We start from the raw sequence: 21568 nt of genomic DNA on the forward strand, positions 1-21568 counted from the left end.
AGCCACTACCAATTAATACAGATGCCTTAGTGCCAACAGGCTAAAAACTATTAACCGAGAGTGGGTTACATGATTATGTGGCATTACATTGACAAAACATAGCAAATGACAGTATATGACGACCTTTATGGTTCATCCAGTCTGCCTAACAAGGGGGTCAGAGTTTCTGCTCAGTGAAGGTTACACCCCTCTATGCCCTGTTTAAATTGTGAATGCCATAAAGGTTTTGCTTTGATTCCAGCCATCCACCACCCTCTCTGTGATTAAGTATTTTCTGATGTTACTCCCAAGTCTACATTTTGTTTATCAAGTAGCTGTATTGGGGAGTGACTACAGATTTTACCATATTGCAAGGTACAGCACTTAGGGCTTTCTAGTCCTGTTCTTCTGGATCCAAACAACCAACCAGCTTGAAGGGCTTGTTAGAATTCAGTTATTCAGGGAAACATTGGAGTCTTGCATATGCTCAATGTAACATTTTTTTTGGTAAAATAATAATAATAAAGATACACACAGGGCAGTCCAGTGTAAATTGCCACATATTTCCAATATGGAGCTTGTTCTGAGTATTCATATATGAATTTGGTAAACACCGTCTTCACATGGTTTGAATTTACAAATGTTTACGTGAACCTAGAGAAAAAGAGTAGCCTAGTGGTTAGAGCACCAGTCTTGACATCCAGAAGTGGCCGATTCAAATCCAACTGCTGCTCCTTGTGATCTTGGACAAGTCACTTAACCCTCCATTGCTTCAGGTACAAACTTAGATTGTGAGCTCTCCAGGGACAGAGAAATACCCAGTGTGCCTGAATATAACTCACCTTCAGCTACTACTGGAAAAGGTGTGAGCAAAATCCAAATAAACAAACCTGAGCAACTCTAGATTTTAGAATAATCAGAGTCCAACTCACACCATGCCAATGTTGATCTCAATTATACAAAGAAACGTTATGTTCAACTTATCTCCACTCTGCATTCAAATCATATTGGAGGATTTTCTTTCCTTAAAAAAATTACCATTTTCAAATGTTCAACAAGTCCAATATTCAGACTCAAATCCACAGGCATGTAATCTTTCCCCATCTACTAGCTTGGATTGTATGTATTGTAATAACTTAAAATTTCTAGCAAAATTGGAAGCATAACAGAAAAATGGTCAGAACATATTTTTATTAAATTATCTCATTTATATCCATGTACAGTCCATCTAACAAGAACCCATTTAAAACATTAAAGTAACATTGCTAAGCAAAGTAACAGATACAATTACTTTTAATTCAGTACTCCAAATGAAATCAATGCAATTCACTTTTGCTGCATTATGAAACTTAGCACAAAATTTTGTGTTAAAATATGTGCATAATAATTTCTATCCAAATACCTCCAAAACATGACAGCACTCATTTAATTTTCCTTGTTAAAAAAAATCATACAATATTCTTTATTTTTCATTCATAATGGCCATAACACTGTGAAATTTCATGTATATGCTACCAGTAGTTGTGATAATTAAAAATTAACGCATAGTATTTTTTTGCTTTGAAAGAGGGGGAAATGGCTTAACTAAGCTTATTGCACTATATTATATAACAATCCTGTAAACAAACTACTGAAACTGAATGATGAAGCGCTTAGGACAATGTTTGTAAATCAAAAGGACATTACTAAAGCACTCGCAACATAGTCAATATTTATGCTTGGTTTGGCTTTTTGATTCAGTGGGCGCTTTCTGTAATTTTGCAGAGACATAAAATGGGGCCTATTTACCAAGCTATGTTTCTATATTTTAATATCTTCATTCACAGCCAGCAGTTAACATGGTGTCTTATGCTTAGTCATTTCCGCATTAACAGCTATCAAAAGGGTGGAGAATGGGCAAAGACAAATAGGTATAGCTAACTGCATCATGTCTTATGCCTTTATACCCAGTAAAGAACTTTTTAAACGTTCATTAGTCGACAGAGGCCTTGCAATTATCATGCATTCATTTTGGACATTAACCCATAGAAGGTGCAAAATCTCATCACACTTAAGTAAATAGGCCGCTGCATTTGTCGTAATGGAGATGGGTTAGGGTTTCAGAGTTTAAATCTCGGGTTTGTAATAGAATAACTTTGCTGTTGAAGGATTGGTGGGCTATAAGCAGAGTTCACAGTAGACTCTGACAAAACAGTCATTTGAAGGCAGCAACTGTTTCTCTCAGTTCCTTTAGAATCTCTGCCTCCGACAGGAACAGACCCTTTCAGTCAACACACTGACCTTTGTATTTCATTCATCCAGTTTGCTTGATTTAAGCAGAACCCCAGAATGTTCGAAAGATGACTTTAAGCTACACAGTATGTTCATGAGGGACAGCTCACTATCTGCACTTAATTCTTGTCTAGTGGGAGATTTGTAGCAGCCACTGTTGCTTGATAGGATAGGCTTAGAGGGAGCATTATCTTTACCTTTTTGAAACTGTTCTCTCTCATCTTCATGGTCTTGAAACTGCTTAGCCCCCTCTTCATTTTTCATGTTCACAGTCATTTCTTCAGCAATCTTACAAAAATGGAGATTAGAAAGAACACTTAATTCGCTTATTTCTGGTACGGAGTCATCCAATTTTTGAAAGAAGTTATGTACAAATTTTCTTGAAGGTTTTGCTTTATAAAGTGAACTTATGTAGGCCATTTTAGCTACCGATTCCATGGCAAGATCTTCAGACTTAAAGAAGGAACCTGAGAGCACCGTAGACTTGATTTCCAATACATCTGGAGAAGGGAATGTTTTCATGTACCTTTCCGACTCTGGAATAGGAGGTAGAATGTTGGAGTGCTCACTCTTGTGAAACTCATTCCAAGATGTGTCCCCAACTGGTAGCTTAAAAACTGAACGATAGGTTCTCCTGGAGAGTTTCGATGGAAGACAATCATTCAAGCTTTGCTTTATTTCTTTGGGTGAGTTGATAGAGCTATCCTTTTGAAAGGGAAATTCACAGTTTTGCTCTAATGTGAAAATCAGCTCAGAATTTTCATCCATCTCCAAGTTTTCAAATTTCTCTAAATGCCCTAGGTCTCTTCCACTATCGTCGTTGTTGTCTGACACATATAATTGATCATTGCTGTCAATAAGACACTCTCCACGTTTGGGATTAAAACACTTTCCATCATTAACATGGCCATTCTCATTTTGTGTAACATGCCTTAAATTTTGTGGTTTTAGCATAGCTAATTTATATGGAAAGGCTTCAGTTTCTATCCGTGAAATGGAATTTTCAAGCTCATCCTGTTGGTTAAGACTGTTTTTGTACAGATCATATATATTACAAGGGTTATCTGTAGCATCACAAACATATGTAACAGACAGTTTATTAGAGCAGCTACTGGAGTTCAAAACAGAATTATTTTGGATGAGACTGCCATGTGACATTTCTCCACTATGCTTTCTGAGCCTCGATTCCTTTGCTGTCAGCATATCTGAAATATGTTGCCCATTTTCTTTTAACTGGACTATTCCAGCATTCCTCTGGGTTTGAAACTGATTTTCCCTCTTTTTCTGTGCCAACAGCTTGTCTCTGTGATAATGCAATATGCTACCATGCTTCCCATATCTTAGCAGACTGGGAACCTCATGGTCATAATCCATATTATGTAGCCAGTGTTGCTGAGATGGTAATCTGGTTTTGTCTATGCATACATCTTCATGTATACGTTTTGAGTACTCTGGCACTTCCCTGACATTCAGAAGGATATTGTCATCAGAGCCACAAGCTAAAGAGATTTCATCCACACTTGCAGCAGTTTTGGAAAATGCCACTTTGCTAAGTTGTAGACAGGCCTTTACAGGTGAACCTGCGTGAAAAACATCCGGGATCTTCTTAGTCCTTCTCTTTCCACCGTCAACTGGGTTTGCACCGGCACAGATACTTGGTGTCAGGAGGACATCTGAGTTAGGTTTTGTAGGTCTGTACTCTGAAGTAATGCAAAGACTTGGTTTTTTATTTCCTGCAGTGGAAGGAAGCTCACTGATGACATCACAAACATTTATCATTTGCTTTGCCACTGAGTCTTCAGGTAAACCACATTGATCATGAACTGTGAGGTCTACAGAGCCAAGCTGATTTTCAGGCAAGCCAGCCTGTGGAGCTGGTTTAACTTCTATGAAATGTGGTGTGCCACACAAAATGCTCTTGTCATTTGGTTGCTTTCCAGTGTTGAAAAATTCTCCATGAGCTAAATGCATTGCTGAACTGGGGAAGCTGATACAGTTCTTGTTTTTTAACGTTTTCTTTTGAAGTTTAAGACTGTCTTCCTTGCCATTTATGGACTTGGATGGCAAAGGCAGAGTAGTACTTTGGTCTGTAAGATTTTGTATAAATATGAGACAGGATAAAGGGCTGTAAATTTTGTAAAGGCACATTTTACATATTTCTTTACAATTTTCTTAATTGAAAACCAAAAAATGCAAAATATTCTCTTTGTAAGGCATCAAAGCAAACCAAGCAGTCTTCAAAAAGATTCTTGTATCTAAATTGCTATGACATAGGGTTTGTTATGTATAAACAATTAGCACAGATGTTTTGAGCATTAGGGAGCCCATAACCTTAAGTTACGGGCTGATAATGTCAGCTGAATGGAGTTGTGCAGCCCTATGAGGCTGTTTGTGATTGGGTGGATGGGGGAGACAGGGAGGATAGTTAGGTTATTGGGATTGGTGAAGAAGGGAGTTAATGACAATTGATATTTTTTGTGAAGGGTGGTAGTTGGGGAGGAAGGACTGTAGAGAGCTTATTTTTGTCCCACCTGTCCCGCCCTAAGGGTAGTTTGGTTTTTGATGTTGTGGTCTTTTAGAATGTTGGGTGGTTGGTTGCAGCTTGGTTGGTGGAATTTTGGGGGTCATTAAAGGGAAGTGAAATGGAACAGGGGTATTGGGCAAAAGTTGGAAATAACATTTGTGCTTGTGTGCCTCACCAGCAAGAGTATTTGGAAGTCCTGCATCACCGCGGACCTCTAGTGGGTGGGGATTGAGGATTATATTGTAATCATAAGCGATGAGGCAAATTCGGCACCGACTTTCAGTGGCGAATGACATTATTGTACTGGGGATATTGATTACTTATGTTATATTTAAGATATATGTGTTTATGAATACATATTTGAAAGTTATGGTTCAATAAAGCTGTGGCCCAGTTATTTTGCCACAGGAAATTATTTATGATGTTAATTTTGATATTGTGATTGTGTGGTGAGTAGCAGAGATGCAAGAGCTGATGTTATGGCTGCCATAGAAATTTTTTTTGCTTCGTAGTTTGTCTGTTTTTTTTTCCACTAGAAGTTTTGTATTGTGTAGGAGAAGTAACAAATGCACTCTCCCTTCTATTTCATCTTGACGTTTGGCAAATCACAGGACAAAACAATGCCAAGAACTATAACGCTAATGGAAAAGAAAACTGATTCAACAAATATATTTCTTTGCAAAGGGAAAAAAATCTACAGAATTATTTCACCATTTTCTTTCTCCCTATTTCCATGCTATCCTTTTCAAAATGGAGCAGAAATTCTACAAACTACCACCCCTCCCCCCTTTTACAAAGCCGCATGGCTTTGTAAAAGGTGTGTGTGTGTGGGGAGGGTGGGGGTTATGTTAGTCAATCTAATGAAAATATAATATAAAGTTTGATAAATATGGTGAGTAAAAGAACTTTCACCCAATGTGTTCACAAAACAAAATGGTAAAACGTAGTTCAATGAAGCTTAACAACAAATATTTAGGTGATTCTAACTTAATTCATTGCTAGATAGTTTTAAATAGTTACACTCCCTTCCTCAGGTCAGAGCCAAGTGAATTCAATTTTTTTCCTGACCCAAGGAATGGAGTGTAGCTCTCAAATGTAGTCAAAGATGTATTAAGGTGGACCAATAGAATAACTATTATTTACATCTTTGTTGTTGACCTTTATTTTTATGTATCCAAGATGACTAAATATGGCAATTACACTACTGTAGCTCATAGTATAATAGATAACATAATTATCCAAAACTTAAAGTACATCAAATCAATCGTGAACTATTTCCAAGGTGACAACTTGGTTCTTTTTCTTTCCATTTGCTGAGAAAGTCTGATTAAAAGATTAACGGTAAGCCTGTCATTACCTTCAAGAAGGTCCAAATCAGAAGGAGGTCTCTGGGTAGATTCATTATCTAATTGCTCTGGTGATGCAGTCTTTATGTATTTCAACACTTTCTTAGCAGTTGCACATGGTTTGTACTCATCACAACAGTTTTTGTGGTATTTCCAAAATCGCTCCTTTGTTAGTCTATCGCTAGGTAATAAAAATCCTTGTTTACGTTTCCTGTTTCTGTGTTTTCTATGAAGTCTCTCTTTGCCCATGGACTTCTGTTGTGTGTTTTCTTGCCTCAAATAGGGGCTGGATAAATTTGTTTCATATGTGGACATCTTAGTACCTTTGTGAATTGGGGTCCTCACTTTTGTAGTTCCTCTTGGCTTCTGCAACTTGGTAGGTGTCGACGGCAATGATGCCACTGGAGTTGAGTTGCTATCCACATCTTCTAGGTCCTCTGTATCTCGTTCATCACAACTTTCACTACTGTATGATGAGAATTGTTCCTTAGAATAGAAGAACTCTACCAAATCCTTTTCCGAGATAGATTCCTCATCAGATAAATCTGTTGACTTGTCATTCTTTGGTAACTTTATTGACTGTTCCCCTTGGAAATTTTCTTCATATTTACTCTTAATGAAGGGTTGTTCTCTTGTAGAAGACACAGGGCTGACCTCCAATTTCTTTAAACAAACTTCATATCCATCATACTTTCCATCTTCTTGTTTCTCTATTGGCTCACTGGAGATACCATAGAAAGTACTCCAGGTTTTGCTTCTCTGACCCAGTTCTCTGTTTGCTTTCATTTGGACCATGCTTTCTGGATGATAAGTTGCAATTTCTAAAGCATCTGTAGGAGGCGGAGGGACATCAGAGCATGTTACAACGTTTTCCTCATGCTGTGTCTCAAAATACTTCAGGCCTGGAAAATAGAGGAAATAAAATTAAAGCATTACTATAACTGACACTCTTCTTATCCCCATAACCAATTGGTAACATGAAGGACATTTAACCAGCAGCAATTACCAAGAAGCCCTTAGATTGTCCCTATTTCTTGAACTTGGACAAGCGGTTCCGAGGAAAGCGACATAAGTGGTATGAGGAGTTGGTCCAAAAAACATGTAAGAAAAGACTTGAAGATCTGCTTAAAGAAACGGAGGAACAGGGAAGATATGATAGAGATGTTTAAATATTTGAAAGGTATTAATAAACAACAAACCTTTTCGAGATATGGGGAAGTGGTAGAACTAGAGGACATGACTTGAGGTTGTAGGATAGTATAATAGGAGTAACATCAGGAAATACTTATTTGACAGAGATGGTGGTAGATGCCTAGGATATCCTCCCAGTGGAGGTGGTGGAGACAAAAACTGACAAAATTCAAAAATGCATGGGATATAACACAGAGGATTCCTAAATAGACAGGAGATAAGGAATCAAAACAAAACTTAGATGACCTCATAGATGTTGATGTGTTATTTATTTATTTGTTACATTTGTATCCCACATTTTCTCACCTATTTGCAGGCTCAATGTGGCTTACATAGTACCAGAGAGGCGTTTGCATACTCCGGTGTAAACAAATACAAAGTGATGTTGTGGTAAGATAAAGTTCATGTGGTACAGCCACATTAGGTAATCGTTCGACGGAAGAGTTGTGTTATGTCCATTTCGTACATTAGGTATGTTGTGTTGCAGAGATCAGACATTTATGACAGATTGGTTGAGTATGCCTTCTCAAACAGGTTAGTTTTTAATTTTTTCCAGAAGTGTAGGTGGTTGAGCGTGGCTTTCAAGGCTTTTGGTAATGCATTCCACAATTGTGTGCTTATGTAGGAGAAATTGGAAGCATAGGTTGATTTGTATTTAAGTCCTTTGCAGCTTGGGTAGTGTAGATTTAGATACGATTGTGTAGATTCGGAAGTATTTCTGGTTGGGAGGTCGATCAGGTTTGTCATGTATCCCAGGGCTTCACCATAGATAATTTTGTGGACCAGGGTGCAGATTTTGAAAGCAATGTGTTCTTTGATTGGGAGCCAGTGTAGTTTTTCGAGTAAGGGTTATGCGCTTTCAAATCACGTTTTTCCGAAGATGAGCCTAGCTGCCATGTTTTGAGCGGTCTGAAGTTTCTTTAACATTTGTTCTTTGCATCCAGCATAGATTCCGTTGCAGTAGTCTATGTGGCTTAGTACCATTGATTGTGTCAGGTTGCGGAATGTTTCCCTCGGTAAGAATGGTTTCACTCGTTTGAGTTTCCACATTGAATGGAACATCTTTTTGTTGTGGATTTCACTTGACTCTCTAGTGTTAGGTTGTGGTCCAATGTAACGCCGAGTATTTTCAGGCTGTTTGATATAGGGAGGGTGTATTCTGGGGTGTTGATAGTAGTGGGGTTGTTCACGTTGTGTTAGGATGAGAGGATTAGACAGTGTGTTTTTTCTTTGTTGAGTTTCAGTTGAAATGCATTTGCCCAGGAGTACATGATGTTCAAGCTGGTCGTGATATCATTGGTGATTTCTGTCAGTTTGGATTTGTAGGGAATGTATATTGTGACATCATCTGCGTAGATGTAGGGGTTAAGGCCTTGGTTTGATAATGAATTGGCTAGAGGAGTCATCATTAGGTTGAAGAGGATCGGTGATAATGGTAATCCTTGTGATACTCCGCAGTTTGCTTTCCATGGTGATGATATTTTTTAGTTGGATTTTACTTGGTTTTACTCTTTTAAGTTTCCACATGGTGTAGAACATCTTTTTCATTGTGTTTTTCATGTGGGTATCAAGAGTGAGGTTTCGATCAATGGTGACTCCAAGAATTTTCAAGTTTTGTGAGACCAGAAGGGAACAGTATGGTGTGATTATGGTGGTAAAGATTTTTGTGTTATGTTGTGAGGTGAGTACAAGACATTGTGTTTTTTCTGCGTTAAGTTTTAGTTGGAATGCATCTGCCCAAGTGTGCATTATTTGGAGGCTTTGGTTGATCTCGTTGGTGATTTCATTTAGATCATGTTTGAATGGGATGTAAATTGTGACTTCATCTGCATAAATGTAGGGGTTGAGGTTTTGATTGGCTAGTAGTTTGGCTAGAGGTATCATCATTAGGTTGAATAGTGTTGGTGAGAGAGGGGATCCCTGGGGGACTCCACACTCAGGTATCCATGGGGGTGATCTGTCCGCGTTCATTATTACTTGGTATGATCTTGTGGTCAGGAATCCTTTGAACCATTTGAGAACTGTGCCTCCTACTCCGAAGTATTCTAGTATATGTATTAGTATATCATGGTTAACCATGTCAAAGGAGCTGGACAGGTCGAATTGCAGGAGGAGGATGTTGTTACCAGTCGCAATTGCCTGTTTGAATGAGTTCATTGCAGACACTAGTATAGTTTCGGTGCTGTGATTCCGAAATTCCAAACTTGTCTAGTAGTCTTATTAATATATTGTGGTTTACCATGTCGAATGCGCTGGACATGTCGAATTGGAGGAGGAGGAGGACGTTTTTGCCTATTGCTATTTCACTTGTTTTTTTCTTGGTGTCTTTTGGTATTAGTGTAAGTAGTATATTGCCATTTTCCTTAGGGAAGAGACCTTGCTGTAGCATGTAATTTAGGTGGGATGTGAGGTCTACTATGAAGCGGTTGGGGGCAGATTTCATTAAGTAGTTGGGGCAGGAATCAAGTTTACAGTAAGTGTTGGAGAACCTGCTATTGCCCGTGCAACTGCATCGACAGTGATGGGGGCAAAGTTTAGCCAGGTACGGTCAGCTGGGTATTTTCCCGTGGTTGAGTCCAATTCGTTAAGGAAGTTTTCGATGTCTGTGTTGTCCTGAGGTAGTGTGTTGCGTAGGTTTACAATTTTTTCGTTGACGTACTTAGCAAGTTTATCTGCAGATGGGATGTTTGTATTCGAAGTGGTGACCAGGTTGGTGTCTAGGAGTTGTTCATGATTTGATATAATTTCTTTGTGTCTTTGTAGTCTGTCCCTATTTTAGTTTTATAGTATGATCTTTTGGTCTGTCTTATGGCGTATTTGTACTTTCTTAGTGATTGTTTCCATGTGTTGAGTGTGGGTTCATCTATTGTTTTTTTCCATGCTTGTTCGAGTTTCCTGGATTGTGTTTTTAGCTTTTTTAGATCATCATTGAACCACGGCATTGAGTTATGCTTACGTGAAGATCTTGTTCTCAAAGGTGCTATTTCATCTAGTATGAATTCACATCTTTTATCCCATTCTGTGAGGTAGTATATGGAGTTGGTTTGTGCTGTCCATTCATTGTTGTATATCTGTTGCCAGAATGTAGTCGTGTCAATTTGACCTCTTGTTTTGTAAGTTGTGTGTTCTTGTATTTGGTGCAATCCCTTCTTCCGCCAGTGTAGAGATAAGATTAGTTTGTAGTGATCAGTCCAGGGTGTTTCTGTTCATTTAATATCTGTTATTATTAAGTTCTGGTCTGTTGAAAGTTTATGTGAGACGAGGTCAAGTGTGTGCCCTTTAGTGTGGGTTGGTTGGATTTGTGGCCCTTTGAGATCCCATAGTTGGAGGAAGTCCATACATTCTCGTGCATTGGTTGAGTTTGGGGCTTCTAAGTGAAGGTTGATGTCTCCTATTATTAGTACATTGGAGTTGGTTACACATGTGTTTGAGATGAAGTCCATGAAGTTGGTCTGGCTTTCTTTCCAGTTATCTGGAGGTCTGTAAAATAGGACGCAGGACAAGTGTTCGCGAAGGATTTTGTTGTGGATTCTGATTGAGGCCATTTCAAGTTGAGGTGTCATGGACTCAGCGGTAGTTTCGGTGGTAAAGTGAGATTGGCCTCCGCCTCTCTTTTCCTTTCTAGTCCAATGTGTGATTTTGTATCCTGGAGGGCATAGGTTTAGGATTATAGGGTCCTTTTGGTCATGGATCCAGGTTTCATTGATGAAGAGTAGGTCAAGGTCCTCTGCCATGATCCAGTCAGTTAGTATTTCTGTTTTGTTTACTGTGGATCTTGCATTGATGTAGCCTATTTGGATTGTTTGGAATGGGTCTCCTGCGTTTAGTGTTGTGTGGACTTTTATTATTTGTCGTTTCTTTGTTGATGTGAGTTTGTCTGGGCCCTTCTTTGTATTCTGTGGTGGTTGTCCACATGTTGGTGATCTTTCTTTATTTAAGTTGTCATCATTTTGTTTAGGCGTAGTGTATCTGATCAGTCGTTGATGATTGTATAGTATGGGTATAGTGTTGCTGTCTGCAAGAGGGGTGGTTAGTGTCACGTGAATCAGTGTTAAGGAGTAGGTTATTAAGAGTAGTTTGAAGGTATACATTTTGGTTTCTGTTGTCTGGGCTACTGATGAGTGCGTGTTCCAGTGATTGGATGTGTGATGTGACTTTGTTGTTTGGTCGGTTTCTTAGCGACTAATTGCTTCCCTTCCTCCTTGCCCAGAGAGTCTGCAGGGCTCTGTGTCTGATTTTGGCTGGGAGAAGGGAGGGAGGGGAGGGAGCTTCAGAACACCTTCAAGGTAGTTACCAGGGAGGTGTCATACATACAACATAAGGAACTCAAGTTGGGATAATTCTTTTCCTCTGTTATTCTGCTTCAGAGTTTTTGATCAGTTCTGTTACTGTCGCTTTAAGCTAGTTTACTTCTTAGTCTTTCTTATGCTTGCTTAAAGTGTTAAAGTATTCGCAGATTTGTCAGTGCGAAACAGTTTCTCCTTCTGACATTCTCTGGCTGTCTTTGTATAATAGGAAGTCGACCTAGAGGGTGGGTTCGCTCTTGGTCAGGGAAAGGTGCTTGAGACACAATAGGAAGGTGCTTGACTCAGTTGCTCTTTAGTATGCGATCATCATGTAATGCTAACAATCACTAGTTTAAACTTCCACTGAATCGTCTCCTTTTTTTGGCCAGTTCCTTCAACAATACACTTAGGTACGTGGGCTGCTTTCACCCGGCAGTCATTGTGTGCGGTGCGGGGCAGCGCCGACCAACCACGAGCTGCTCCGGACCTCACGTCGTGCCTCGATGATTGCCTCTGATGGCTGCTCCTCTTGCCTGCCTTCCTCTGTCTCCGCAACTCCATGTGTGTGGCACTCCACTCCCTTCCCCCGCCGGCCGGCACTTCTTGCAGTGTACAGCAGAGATTGCCTGGCCAGCGATGCGATATTGGAGGTGGGTACGGGCAGATGGCCAGCGATGGTGGAGGTGGTGCCGGCGGGCGGGTGGCCGGCGATGCTAGCGGTGGGTGCAGGCGGACAGGTGCCGAGGCCAGGGCTGGATAACACTGGTTAGGGGGTAGCCACGGTCAGCTCTCTTCGATGTCCCGGCCTGGACTGGATGTCTGAGAATTAGTCTGGTTCTGCAGTGCCTCCCACTCCACTTCCCGGTGAAATTGAGCTAGTCTCCAGCCAGATCCGTTCAGGATTCCTGGAGCTAGCTGCTCCTTTGACCATCTAAGTCAGTGACCATCGTGGTATGATGGGCAGAAGTGGTGCTTAGACAGCAACTCTAGCAGTGGGAAAGTAAACCCAGTGCCGGGAGAACTTCTACAGTCTGTGTCCCAAAAATAGTAAAAATGGGTCAGAATCAAGCATGTGTATTTTATACCACATTCATATCATATGCTATGAGTGTGGGTGGTATTCCAATGGGGAAGGGGAAGACATCAAAGTTGAATTTAGCAAATACAATATTATTAGCAGCAATAATGATGGATTGTTTTCTTTGATAATGACTGACTATACTGCAGCCATATTGGCATGGCTTTGTGGTATTGGGTTCCAAGATAGCATCATATATTATTATTATTATTATTTGAATTTGAATATACAACTGCCTAAACATGGTTGGCATGGTGAAAAATTGCCAACTGTCCTGTTTTGTGTTACCAGTGTTTCCATCATGAAGGAGTAATTATGGATGTGATATTTTGTAAGCCGCCTAGAATCTGAGATAGAGCACTATATAAACTGTGATATAAATAAATAAACTTGCTCAGAGAGGCAGGTGCAGCTCTGGCTGCCTTGGTGGGCAGATGGGATGGGATGGGCAGGTCTTTATCTGCTGGTATTTACTATGTCACTATGATGCACAGGCTAAAAGCTTCTTCAGAATTGAAAAATCAAAGTTTACAGAAATCAGAATATGTTAACTGACTTTCTTTAAAAAAGAAAACATATCAACATATATGACCTATATTTAGCTCAGAGGTACATTAAGATACTACTGATTACTTTATTCCTGTGGCCTTTCTATTAAACTGATATGGATGTCTTAAATCCCTCATGCCCTGGCATTCTCATAATAGATGTTCTGTCTTCATGACTTTCTGCATCTATCTAGCGCAAATGTTTTACAAACATTTAATGTCTTTCTATTCTACAGAATTCATTTTTTCTGTTTATCACTGGCCTCTGCTCTCTCAGAATTAGAAGCTTATTTTAAAAAAGAAAAAGTGTGGATTCTGTCATTTCAAAACAAGCTACTGTTAGTGGCTATTACTAAGCCAGAGTAAGCAGATCTGCTTGAGTGCAAGGTATGAGACCTATCAAATCGACTCTCTTGGGAAGAAAACTTCTCTCTTTCTGCTTTGTTGTAAGCAGTGAGCCTAGACATCTCTTGTGTTGTAAGAGAAGTGAGTCAGACAAGATCATTAAATATGCAATAATCAGTTAAAGCCTTTGGCACAGACACAATCTTAAAAAAAATCATCAAAAACTATGTACTGTACTTTAATGCAAAAAAAATAAAAAAAAGTTATGAAGTACAGCACACACTGAATTGTTTTCAATATAAATACTGCTGCCAAATAAAAAATTGCATGTAGAACTATTGGGGCTTGCTTTCTAGGCTAGGTATGTACATTCTACATGTAGAATTAAAAAAAAAACTTCTCTCAGGATCCTCAGGTACTGACAGGTACAGAAAATTTGGTACAGATTAACCCTTAGCCCAAAATCTTTTGAGAGGTGGGAGAGAAGAAATAACAGCCATTCTTTTTCCTTACCAGACTCGGTATCCATCATTTTTATAAGGTGCATTGCTTTTTCATCATTGAAAGGGGTAACAAGGAGACCTACACCACTTTTTGGAGACATCTGCTCAGCCCTGGCTCTTAAGTCAGATGCAGGGAAGTCTCTCAGGTCCTGAGTGACTGGGCACAAGTCTGCCTTTTGTGAAATTTCAGGCTCTACGATAATAGGAAGCCAGTCTTTTCTGGAGAGATTCTTAGGCACCTCAGCAATGGAGAACAAGGGTGAGGAAGATAACATTTTAGGATCATCAAGTGTAGGAAGCAAGACTGGTGCACTGGCACATTTGGGAATTCCTTCCATCTTCTCTGCCTCTTCATCCAGACTTTGAAACGTGCCCACATACTGATCAGATGGTCTGCTTTGCTTTGGCACTTTGGACATTTTATCAACAAGATCCCATGGGACTACTGCTGAATTAAACGGTTGTCTTGACAAGGCAGCTGAAGGATGAACGTCAATATCCTTTGATGTCTGGCTAAAAGGTTCAGTGGGTGGTTTCTCCAACGAATTTGTTTCATGTTCTGTCTGAAAATAATCAGTTTGCATTTTCCAAGACTCACACTTAGTGGGACACTGAAATGCCAAAAGAGCATTTGCAGATTTTTGCGCCATGGAGGTTTCTGCCTTTAAATTGCATTTTAGGTCTTCATGTGCTGTGGGGCTCGTAGTTCTCTTATTGGATCTCCAGTAACTTGTGATGGAGTAGACAACTAGCCAGATCATTAAAGTGAAGAAAAGTCCGCCTGCAAGAGAAGAATTCATGTGCACACAGTCAAAACAGCATACACCTGGGCTTTCAGGATGGACAACTACATTAAAACAGGCTGAAAAAATTGCACAATTGTCTTAACAAATGATATTGGATACAGGTAAGTATACCGCCTCATCTGACTGAAAAATAACACTGACAAGTCCCTTCCAGATAAAGAGCTACTATATGTGCTTCAAGTGATGGGATAGGCAGGGAATAAGGTTGTAAAATAGCACTAAAACTGTGGCAAAGTTCAATCCATCTAATGGCAGCTTTCATATTGTGTCAGAAAGAAAATAAAAAACACATTTGTTTTAACATCAGTGACATTCACTTTACCTAAGAAGCCATAAACTGAGTACATGTTGAAGGTGCTTTGGGATGGGAGATCCTCCTCCTCTGGAGGTGCAAAGACACAGACTTCAGGCTCAGCCTTCAGCAGCTGCTGATTTTTCACATTCTCTGGGCTTTCACAGAGCAGGTCTGTGGGATTCTGAACTTTCTTCTCCATGGACCGCAGCATCCTCACCAGTTTGCAACTGCAGTTCCACAGGTTTCCATTAAGGAATAATGAGGTCACAGAATCCGTTATGCTGGGGAGGGTCACAAGCCTGTTTTCAAATAATTTAAGATGCTTTAATTCCTGTAAAGGGTGAAAAGCATCTTCACTAATAAAGATGATTTCATTCTTTGATAAATCCAGTTCTGTCAAAGAAACTAGGTTGTAAAATGTGTCTGTAATAAGATATTGTATAAGGTTGCTAGGCATAGTCAGTTGATTCAATTGAGTTAAGTTTTCAAACACCCTGGGAGGAAGGTTGGTGACCTTATTAGCAGATATGACCAGTTTCTGCAGTAAACTCATGTCCGACCACCAAGACCTTTTCAAAGAATCCAAAGCATTGTCTGAAAGGATCAGTTCCTTTAGCGTTCCAAGGCCTGAGAAGGCAGATGTAGCCACTCCACAGCTGAATAGGTGGTTCCTGCTGAGATCCAGGGCTTTCAGAGTGCTCTCACCATCCTTGGTGACAAAAGTCTGGTTTGTAAGGGAAGAAATCATAAAACCTGTTACAGACAGCAACTGAAGATGGGAGAAGTTCTGAAAGGAACCTGGAGGTATGATGCTGAGATTCCCATTTCGCAGGAGTATTTGTTCTGTTAAGATTGGCAAGCCGGATAAAACTAAAGAGAATAAAAATAAATATGCTGCCATGAAAAGAGAATTATACACTGAACCCAACCAAAACAGAATGATGTACTCAAATATAATAGGTAAAACACTTTGGTTGTATCACAGAAAGACGGTAACGCATTTACCCTTACCTCTTACCCTTACTTTAGAACAGCAGGACACAATTTTCCTCTCCATTTCTGCGTGCCAAAAAGAACAGTATGCAATAATTTATTCTACCTTATCTATGTTCTGCACAAGATGGATTGCGAGAAAACTAATAACAAACCTTACAATTTAAACACTTATAGAATAGAATTAAGTACATAGCAATGTATACATTACCTCAATATTTTTGAACTAAAACAGAATATCCAAAGTTGATGAGAAACTAGAAGTGCCATAGAAATTCCTTAGTTGGTGTAATCCCTGAGTGAAGCCTTAGGTTAACTGGCTATTATAGCAAACTAAAGGGACTTGGGTTTTGGATCTAGGAGATGTCACGTTTACAAAGCTGGAACTGGGTTGTGAGCCCTTGGGCCACTGCCGAGGTGCGGCAGTGGCAGGCAAAAGCACCCCACACCAGGGGCAAGGCAGAACTCTGACAACAGTTAGGCTTCACCTGTACCTGGCCACTTTCTACCAGGAGTTGAGCTCCCAGCTTCAGGTAGCCGACAGGACTTTGCAGGACAGGGCAGGAGCTGGATAACCGCTAGGCAGCACAGGGACTGAGTGTCAGAGGGGAAAGGAAGGAACATAGGCAGCAAGGCAGGAAACTGGGCTAGACAATACAACACAAGGCAGAGACAGGACAAGCTAGGGGACAGAAACTGGAAGCTGCAAGCAGCCACTGAAACAGGGAACAAAACACTGACTAACAAGACACAGAACTAAAAGCTGCAAGCAGCCACAAAGCCAGCACACAAACAGAAACTAAACACTGAGATACAAACAAGAAACAAGGCTAGGAAAACAAGTAAAACCTAAACTGAACCAAACACAGACTAACTAGAAACAGGCAAGAAGCAAGGCAAGAATCTCAGACAAATCACTGGACTAGCAGAAGTGCAACAAGCACCAACATACCAGGGCCATACAACAGGAAATCTTAGGATAACCCATCTATATGTTGTCACCAATCATTTGTCCACCATATTTATCCCGCCCATCTAGTAGAAACTTCTCTCCCATCCATACCTTTGTTTTAAATTCTATGCTGCCGCACCCCCCCCCCCCCCCCCCCAGGTTTCTTCAGCAGTTTTTGTGTCACATATTCAAGCTATAGCTAATCTATTTTTGCTGTACAATCTGACCTTGTGGTCAGCTAGCTATATCATGTTGTTCAGTAAGAAGACTTTTCTCAACTTCTCCTTTTCCTACCTATAGATAGTATACTACCATAAGATTTAAAAGTTATAAGAAAGATCATATAATTCCTACCTTCATCTATATGCAAATGTGTGTTCCCAATATCAAGACCCCGAATCATCCTATCATGTCTAACTATTACAGCATTAACCCACAACCAGTCAAATCAGCAAAATAAGCTCCTTTGCTCTGTCACATGATGTCTCTCTCTTCAAAGAAACTATATTTTTCCATCACCCCTCTCTATCCCCCATCATCTGCAACCTTATGAAATGCCCACTTCTCCTTTCCGCTCCCAGCTCCTATCCAACTGATCACACTATGGAATAGGCATGCTTGAATCCTTGAGTGGAGGAGTGGCCTAGTGGTTAGGGTGGTGGACTTTGGTCCTGGGGAACTGAGGAACTGAGTTCGATTCCCACTTCAGGCACAGGCAGCTCCTTGTGACTGGGCAAAGTCACTTAACCCTCCATTGCCCCATGTAAGCCGCATTGAGCCTGCCATGAGTGGGAAAGCGCAGGGTACAAATGTAACAAAAATAAAATAAATTCTAGTGGGGGATGTGTGACAAAAATAGCTGTCAGTGCACAATGCTTTGCAACAGCCATGGCCTTTCTTCACTTACTCTGTCCTGCAGAGTTCAGATCATATATTTCATTTGGGAGGAATAAAAATCTTACAGGTAGTCTAATATACCATCCAGAGGGGCATTTCAAATACATACCAGACCACCAAGCCCAATTGCTCTTAAAGGCCACTTATTTATCAGACAGCAGTTACTGGACTAGTTGCTAGGCCCATCAGACACCCTCACAGTCCAGTCCTGTTTTCAAGATTTCCATCTTGCATACACACAAAATCTATTTCATTTGATGTAGGCAGTGCATGCAAATATATTGCATGCAAATAGTGAGTTTGAAGGTTGTGTTGGATTCCAAATTAACTATGCACACACAGGTATCTAGAGTGATACAGCACCCAAAGCTGATAAAATGAGGACTAAGTGAATTGAAACCTATGCTCTTTCGTTGATTTTCAAATTGTGATACAGAGTTGTAATGTCTTGGTTTGTTGCAAGCCTGGTGTAAATCCTTGCAGATTATACAGAATGCAGCAGCAAAGTAGGTTGTGTGGTATGAGTGATATGATCAAACCAACCATTGGCTCCTGTATATTATAGAATTTGACTTAAATCATTGACTTGTTTTTAAAGCCTTAACTGGATTAGTGCCATTATACATGACACAGGCTTTAGAAATGTATTACCCACTGCAGGCATCGAGATCTGATTGAACAAAAGCACTTTCATTAGCCTGTTTACCTAAAATACATTATACAGTCACAAAAGAAGCTTCTTTTTCCTTTGTAGGTCCTCTTTTATGATATGATTATAGAGCTGTCCACATTTAAGAAGCAGTTGTAAACATTATTTCTCTCAGGAATTTCTACTGTAGAATGTAGATATGTTAAGCAGTAGAATATGGAGCAGATTATTTATTGGGATTTATTAACCACCTCTATGAAGCGATTCACCCAAGGCAGTGTAAAGCAGGTAGAGTTTAAACATAAAACAATTTTGTTAACAGCACAACAATAGTAAAAATGACCAAATATAAACAAATACAATAAGGGCCCTGTTTACTAAGCTGCACTAAAATTAGTGCACGCTAAACACTACAGTAACCCTTATGTTCCTATGGGCAACTTAGTGTTTAGTGAGTGCTAATCATTAGCGTGCGCTAAAAATGCTAACAAGCAAATTGAAACCTAATAGGACTACCATGAAACAGTATAAAAAATATACACATTTAACAGCACGACGATTCAAATAACAGAAATATTATATAATGTCAGCATAATACTAATGAAACACTTAATAAGCACACATTAGAACATCCAAAGTACAGATATGATGCATAGATAGATAAAAGATAGATTATGTTATTTGTGGTATTAATTGCTGTTTTTAATGTTTTTTTGTAACCTGCCTAAATAATAGGTGAGCTAGAAATGACAAAAAAGGTAAACTAAAGAAATCCTTAAGAATCCTGAAAACAAAACCAGGTTGCAGTCCCTGAGGACAGAGGTGTACACCCCTGCTCTAGATATTGGCATCAGAAAGAGGGATTTGGCTAGAGAAGGGCTTACCTGACTTCAAAGAAGATATGTGCTCACATTCTGCGAGCTGTATGGTACAGAATTTACAACTGCCAGGACATGACTGTGAGGCTATTTCTTCTAGGGAGATTATTAAAAAGAATCCACAGAACACCCATATGCCTATGACACAAACAACAACAAAAAAAGGTATGAAAAGTATTCCACTCCGAGAACTACTCTTATTGTCATCAGCAGTGAAGGAGCAGGTTGAGAACCAGGAAAGGCAGAGCTCAAATTCCATGGCTGCACCTTGTGATTTGGGGCAAGTCTCTTATCCTCCATTACTTCAGATACAAAGTAAAACTTTTTAAAGTCCTCTGGGGAAATGGAAATACCTGCTATACCTGAATGCAACTTGGGTGACATTACCAATGAAAAGACATGAACTAAATCCAAATAAATCAGTACGATCGGTGTGATCTGCCTTTCCCAATAATCTGTATAATCTTTAAAACAGTACATCTATCTTAATTAGATTAGTGTTCCATATATTCTATTGTTTAAACTTAGGATTGCCTGTTATCTACATTATTAGCTATATTCTTGTTTGGAAACTGAAAGCAAAAAAATAAAAACAACAACAAAAAAAAACCAACCATCCCTCAATCATGGTGCTGAACAGAAGTGAAATGCACTTTAATAAACATTAAGTTTATTGACCGTTTTTTAACTCTATAGGTGGACAGAACTAACATAATGAAATAATGGTCCTGGGGTTTTTACATTAACTTTTTAACAATAAGTCTACATTTTGCAGGTTGTGATATCTTATAAAATGTCCAATATGGCAATTATCCAAAGGTGATTTGACCAAGAGATGAATGACATAAGAGGGCAACTCTATGCTTTGGTAAAATTCCTGTACACTACCATCTTTGAAAATTACATATATATATATATATATATATATATATATATATATATAATATATATATATATAAAGCAATCACAGCCTGCAAAGAATCCAGCTTTCTTCAACAAGACTAAACCTCTGTCTTTAATATTTATGTAATCAGTTTTGCATTACGGAACTGCACAAAACTGTGAAATGCAACTTACCAGCCATTTTGAGAAATGCAGAACCATCCCAACTCGCCCTCAGTGAAGTAAGTTGACACCTCTTACAGTATTTATGCATTAGGAAGAAATGGTTCATCAACTGTACTGCTCATCTGTTTTATGATACGTAATGTATTAACGCAGAAAACAAGTTTAAACAGGCCACTGACAAACTAGTGTAACTGATAAAATGTGGAAAAAGCATTGTGATGACATTTTCAAGACTCATGGCCACATTTAAAGAAATATTAAGCCGTAAACAAGTATGAAATAAAAATCTGAATCCTCTAAGCTACCTCAAGGTTTCTACTCTTAGGTGCTTATTTACATATCTATTAGGAGTTTTTCAGGGGAAATAAAATAGGTTTTCAGTACTTTTGTGGTGCATGTAATATTGCTGGGTTTCTTCTTTTCATGCCAAAATTTTTTACGGTCAAGCTGTCCAAGTGGAAAAAGCACAAGCAAGGACAGAGGTGAAAAACATACTCGAAAATCATCCCTTTCAATTTCTTTACCACACTAGCCCCTAGTTTTATAAATGTGCTCACAATGTTACGCATCCAGATCATCCCGTTCATACTTAAACCTTCATTACCCTAGCTGCAACGGCCTCAAATATAAATCCACGTATGCTTCCACTTTCTCCTTTATTAGTACTCAACTATGGAATGCACTAGCAAAAGCTGTAAAAACTATTCACAACCATCTTAATTTCAGGAAATCACTCAAGACCAGCTTATTCGGAAAGGCCTATCTCAAGGATTCAACATACGTCCCTACATCCTGCAACACAGCAAATTAATGGACCATTTTGGACGCTCTTAACCTTCCCTCCTTTTTCCCTATATACCCTGTTCTTTTGATGCTCTTTGATCACTACACTATATTGTATTTGTATATTTACCGACTTGGCGATTGCCTTTACGGTTTGATGTAAGCCACATTGAGCC

The 21568-nt window shown here is 39.4% G+C and overlaps 1 protein-coding gene across 2 annotated transcripts; it reads right to left on the minus strand.

Annotated features, from left to right (window-relative positions):
- Positions 1-1161: 1161 nt before the first annotated feature.
- LOC115473015 lies at positions 1162-20636 on the minus strand. Of its 2 annotated transcripts, XM_030207606.1 has the most exons (7): positions 20619-20636; positions 19548-19679; positions 15200-16042; positions 14082-14852; positions 6751-7022; positions 6132-6705; positions 1162-4337 (listed from the first exon to the last, which is right to left on the minus strand). In XM_030207606.1, the coding sequence occupies exons 1-7, from the start codon at positions 20623-20625 to the stop codon at positions 2269-2271; spliced, it is 4668 nt and encodes a 1555-aa protein (XP_030063466.1). In that variant the 5' UTR covers positions 20626-20636; the 3' UTR covers positions 1162-2268. The 2 variants fall into 2 exon arrangements, with proteins under 2 accessions (XP_030063466.1, XP_030063465.1); XM_030207605.1 differs by having other exon boundaries at positions 6132-7022.
- Between the last annotated feature and the right edge of the window lie 932 nt (positions 20637-21568).

The sequence above is a fragment of the Microcaecilia unicolor genome, chromosome 6, assembly GCF_901765095.1.
Source record: "Microcaecilia unicolor chromosome 6, aMicUni1.1, whole genome shotgun sequence".
In the NCBI taxonomy this organism is placed as follows: domain Eukaryota; kingdom Metazoa; phylum Chordata; class Amphibia; order Gymnophiona; family Siphonopidae; genus Microcaecilia; species Microcaecilia unicolor.

Bases quoted from the DNA above. Each gene is read 5' to 3' on its own strand.
- LOC115473015 (XM_030207605.1), bottom strand. The intron at 16,043-19,547 runs GTAAGCCCTTCT...TATTCTCTTTAG, and splicing joins CATATCTTCTTTGAAGTCAG to TTTTATCCGGCTTGCCAATC. The intron at 7,023-14,081 runs GTAAGGAAAAAG...TCTATTTTCCAG, and splicing joins AATGATGGATACCGAGTCTG to GCCTGAAGTATTTTGAGACA.